This window comes from Marmota monax, unplaced genomic scaffold (genome assembly GCF_021218885.2).
Source record: "Marmota monax isolate L192 unplaced genomic scaffold, Marmota_monax_Labrador192_F-V1.1 WCK01_AAM20220418_F8-fsc00146, whole genome shotgun sequence".
Classification (NCBI taxonomy): domain Eukaryota; kingdom Metazoa; phylum Chordata; class Mammalia; order Rodentia; family Sciuridae; genus Marmota; species Marmota monax.
This window is the reverse complement of record NW_026694096.1, coordinates 1,473,632-1,478,551: the sequence shown is the minus strand read 5'-3', so window position 1 is coordinate 1,478,551 and position 4,920 is coordinate 1,473,632. Positions and strand designations below refer to the sequence as shown.

General features: G+C 40.5%; 1 protein-coding gene across 1 annotated transcript; it reads left to right on the top strand.

The window, feature by feature from the left end:
- Positions 1–586: 586 nt before the first annotated feature.
- Positions 587–2,553, top strand: Myf5 (myogenic factor 5). Its single transcript, XM_046465081.1, has 3 exons — positions 587–1,087; positions 1,893–1,968; positions 2,363–2,553. Exons 1-3 carry the CDS (start codon positions 587–589, stop codon positions 2,551–2,553), a joined length of 768 nt encoding a protein of 255 aa, XP_046321037.1.
- The last annotated feature ends 2,367 nt before the right edge of the window (positions 2,554–4,920 follow it).

Sequence of the window (4,920 nt, the reverse complement as noted above, 5' to 3'; positions counted from 1 at the left end):
CCTCCCCAGATTGGTTGATTTCTCATGTCCAAGACTGAAAGGGCAAGTAGGCTTTCGGTGTCAGCTGGAAAGTAGGGAGTTCTGTTGACTCTTAATCACTATTAATTCTGTTGTGAGTGAACAACTGCCATAAGTTGTTCTCCGTTTCCTTTGTTACACTCTAGGTGGTCCCTTAATTTAGGTTAGTAGAGTGCAAGTGAGCAGGTAGGGAAACCATGCCCGTCCCAGCAGAACTGCAGTAAAGCCATTAGCATCAAAAACTGGGGGGGGGGGGGGTAAACAGCAAATTGTCTTCAGAGGAAAGGCAGAGGTTTGCCCAGACAGCCCCTGCGGGGGTTGCGGTGGGATATGCTAATAGTGCCCGACTACTGGGACCAGCCTCCCTCCCCCACCCCCAAGAATATATAAAGAGCCCCAACCCCAGCCTGCCGACCCAGGCCAACGGGCGTCTGCCCTTGTTAATTACCGGAGAAACCAACCAGTGAGCTCCGCCTGGGATTTGCCCGACTGCAGTGGCCCCAGGTTCGCGTTTCTCCTTTATCTCTCCCGCTGCTGTCTATAGGTGCACTGCTGGCCGGTTCGCAGGATGGACATGATGGACGGCTGCCAGTTCTCACCTTCTGAGTACTTTTACGATGGCTCCTGTATCCCGTCCCCTGAGGGTGAGTTTGGGGATGAGTTCGAGCCACGAATGGGTGCCTTCGGGGCGCACAAAGCAGAGCTGCAGGGCTCAGACGAGGACGAGCACGTGCGAGCGCCTACCGGCCACCACCAGGCTGGTCACTGCCTCATGTGGGCCTGCAAAGCATGCAAGAGGAAGTCCACCACCATGGATCGGCGGAAGGCAGCCACGATGCGTGAGCGGAGACGCCTGAAGAAGGTCAACCAGGCTTTCGAGACGCTCAAGAGATGCACCACGACTAACCCCAACCAGAGGCTACCCAAGGTGGAGATCCTCAGAAATGCCATCCGCTACATCGAGAGCTTGCAGGAGCTGTTGAGGGAACAGGTGGAGAACTACTATAGCCTGCCGGGACAGAGCTGCTCAGAGCCCACCAGCCCCACCTCCAACTGCTCAGATGGCATGGTAAGTCACAGCTGTGGTACCTACCCTCAGCTTCCCCAATCTTTTCTAAAACTCCTTCAGACCCCAATTAAATCAGGTGGGGTGAAATAGGCTGGGGTGCAGGCATTTGTTGAGTGGCTTTAAGACAAAAGTGGTGTCCAGATTTAGAAACATGCCAGGAAAAAAAAAACCTCGAATACCATTTTAGTTTGACTTCCTAGCAGGTTGTAGATAGACATTGTAGTAGAGATTTGGCACCAAGATAGGTGCTATGATATTTTCTCCATTACTTGGTTTATTTCCAAATTATATCACCAGCAGCCCCTGCCATATATTAATATCTAAAGGCAACTATCTGAAGCTCTTCCTGCCCCAGAGTGTATTACTTAATGAAGAAATAAAAAACATCATGGCCACAGTCCAGGCTCTGCTGAGGCCTGGCTGGAAGATTGTTGGTGCATTCTTTTCAGAGGGCTTTTGCTCCAATGCTGCCAGGTTTTAATGTGTTTTTGCCCTGGGAAAATATTCTCTCCCAGAATTAGTGTGGCTTCCTTCTATTCCAATCCATTTTGCATGGTTAACCCAATGCACATTGCTGCTGAATTCCACCCCTCTTTGCTTTGCTGTTGTTCTCCTCTTCTCCCAGTACAGAGATTGACCTCTGTGCCCTGGCAATTTGGAGAGGGCTAACCCTTCCTAAATCAAGGCAATGAAGGTGACTGAGAGTGGTCAGTTTACAGAGCTTATGGCAAGCACTGCCTTGCCCTAAGTCAGGGCATATTTTGCCAAACTTGAAAACAAGTATCTTTTGTTTCTTGTATTATAGCCTGAATGTAATAGTCCTGTCTGGTCCAGAAAGAGCAGCAGTTTTGACACCGTCTACTGTCCTGATGTGTCAAATGGTAAGAATTGATAATCTCAGAAGCATTTAAAGGCCAGTTCAACCTCACAATTCAGTCTATCATAGAAGAGTCTATTCTTCCAGGTAGTATTGGTAAAGGGAAGGAAAGGGAAGGCTCTTGTGGAGAGGTTGTGGCAGAATAAAATACATTCACATTTTCTGCTCCCAATTGCAACCCCCCCCCCACTTTTCCTTGAAATATTACCAGGGGGCTTCCTCACTCTACACTCCACCCTCAGGAATTGCCAGATATTTGCTGCAAATTCTATATCAGGCTTTCTGTGATCACCTGACCTTTGGTGTCAAAAGAGCTGACCTGTAGCTTAAGGGTCAAATAAGCAAGTCTGTCTATCTAGGGATAATTTCTTTTAATGTTTTTCCCCTTGTATTGTTAGTATATGCTTCAGATAAAAGCTCGTTATCCAGCTTGGATTGCTTGTCCAGCATTGTGGATCGGATCACCTCCTCAGAGCAACCTGGGTTGCCTTTCCAGGACCCAGCCTCTCTCTCTCCAGTTGTCAGCACTGATTTGCAGCCTGCAACTCCAGGGGCTTCTAGTTCCAGGCTTATCTATCACGTGCTATGAACTAAATACCTAGTCTGGATCAGTTTTGCCAGGAAGGCCCATTATCCAAGAGGAGAAGGCCAACAAGTCCAAAATGAAGACAACATGTATATAATGATTTCTTTTCAGTTGTAAATTTGTACATATTACCTTGCCACTTTATAAGAAAGCATATTTAACTAAAAGTTATGGTTACAATTAATACTTTCTCCTTCTCCTCCTTTTCTTCTTCTTTGTCTTTAACTTCATCTTCTTTTCTTTAGTTATTAGTTCCAATAATATTATTTCTGGTGGAGGTAATTCATTGAGGGTAGCTTGTTGCAATGCTTAACTTATATTTTTATATAAATATTGCTCATCAAAATAATATCTTTGTTGTTTAGATCTTTATTTTTTTCTTCAAAGCATTTCAATATCTGGAATCAGTTACAGGGAATTTGAAATATATTTAACTTTTGCTTTTCTCGTTAATCTTTTGTTATATTGTATTAAATAAAAATAGAGCAATACTGCCTTATGGTATATACTTTGATCTTTTCTTATATCAATACGAAATTTCTGATAAGAAATGCATCTTTTCAATGTAAGCACTAAATAGTACTTTGTGGATAATTTCAAGATATAAGAAATTTTGGAAATTCCACCATAAATAAAATTGTTTACTAAAAGAAATATTTTGGGGGGCTGGGGATGTGGCTCAAGCGGTAGCGCGCTCGTCTGGCATGCGTGAGGCCCGGGGTTCGATCCTCAACACCACATACAAAACAAAGATGTTGTGTCCGCCGATAACTAAAAAATAAATATTAAAATTAAAAAAAAAGAAATATTTTGGTTCTTAACTTTTTAAAAGAACAACCCTAATCATGTCATCAGTCATTAACGTGAAATCTTTAAAGGTGAGCTGAACATAAACAGTTGTTTTATAGGTAAATCTGAATATTTACCATCCCATGGACTACTTTAGGAACTCTTGATGTCACAAGTGAAAATATCATATTTCTATTTTAAACATATTTCAAGGGAGCCTGTTAAAGGAAACCTTTTCCTTTATCTTATTATTTTATATATAATGTCAAGTTTTGTGTGTGTGTGAAGGGAAAGTAAAAGTTCTTCAGTACAACATGTTTAAGCTAAAAGACCGCACAATATTACATGATTTTAATATCTACAATAACTTAGAAATCATGAGTTAAGTCTTATTTACTTTTCCTTCCTGCCCGAAACCATCTTGATATATTAATATGTTAATATTGTCATTAAAATTGTTTAAAGGAATTGGACTGACTTTCTGTGTTGTTAGAGTGCCAGCATAAGAAAACTAATTCAAAGGATCCCTAAGAGAAGCAGACTTCAGGCTGTGGTTATCTTCTTTTTTGAGTTTAATAATTGTGTGTGTGTGTGTGTGTGTGTGTGTGTGAGAGAGAGAGAGAGAGAGAGAGAGAGAGAGAGAGAAAGGAGGGAGAGAAATGGACATATGTCATCACCTTAAAGCTCTTCCAGAAAGAATTGAGATAAAAAATGAAATGATTAAGTGGAAAATTAGGTTGAAACAACCTTGGGATAATTCTCCCAAGTTTGCACTAGAGAGAAATAAGAAAGAAACATCCCTGAAACATTAAAAACAGCTGTTAACAAAGAACAAATATAAATACTTATTTCACCCTCTAATTTGTGCCTTAATTTAAAATTGCTAAGGGTTTGTGGTTACTTATACTAGCCAAAGCAGACAGTCTCTGTTAGAGTTTGGCAATGATAATGTTCTCAGAAACATTCCCTTTCTTTCTGATGGCTTTTCTGTGTTTGTCCAGTCACCAGGCTTAAAGGAATCTAAATCATTTGATACAGGAAGGAAAAGGACTGATTACTAAAAAAAAATATTGAGGTCATTGTAAAATCAACATGATATGATGTTAGTATCATGGCCTGATACGGAATACTGACTTTTAGCACACAAGTAAGTGCTTTGGGAGTATCACTGACTTGGGGGTATAAGGATTTTAGGTGAAGAGAATTCAAGAGGTCATGATAGAGATTTATATAAGGTTTCAACACAAATTTGAGTTATTCACTTATATTAGACACTATGCTAGGCACATTTTTTTCCTTTTGATATTTCTGTAGAGAGGTTGAGGATTTGTTTTTAGAATGAGAAAGAAAAACCTTTTCAAATATTTTTAAAAAATTCAATTCACATTCTGTTCTATTTCATAAAAACTAAGCAGATAAATGACAGAAAACTATTAATTCAAGGGAATTAATTTTTCTTTACCAAATCCCATTTACTTCTATAACTTTGCAAGTGTATTCGATATTCTTAGTAAATATAATAATGATTGAGTTTTTAGAGCTTTTCCAGGGATCTGGATTTAATGCAAACTGTCAGTATCG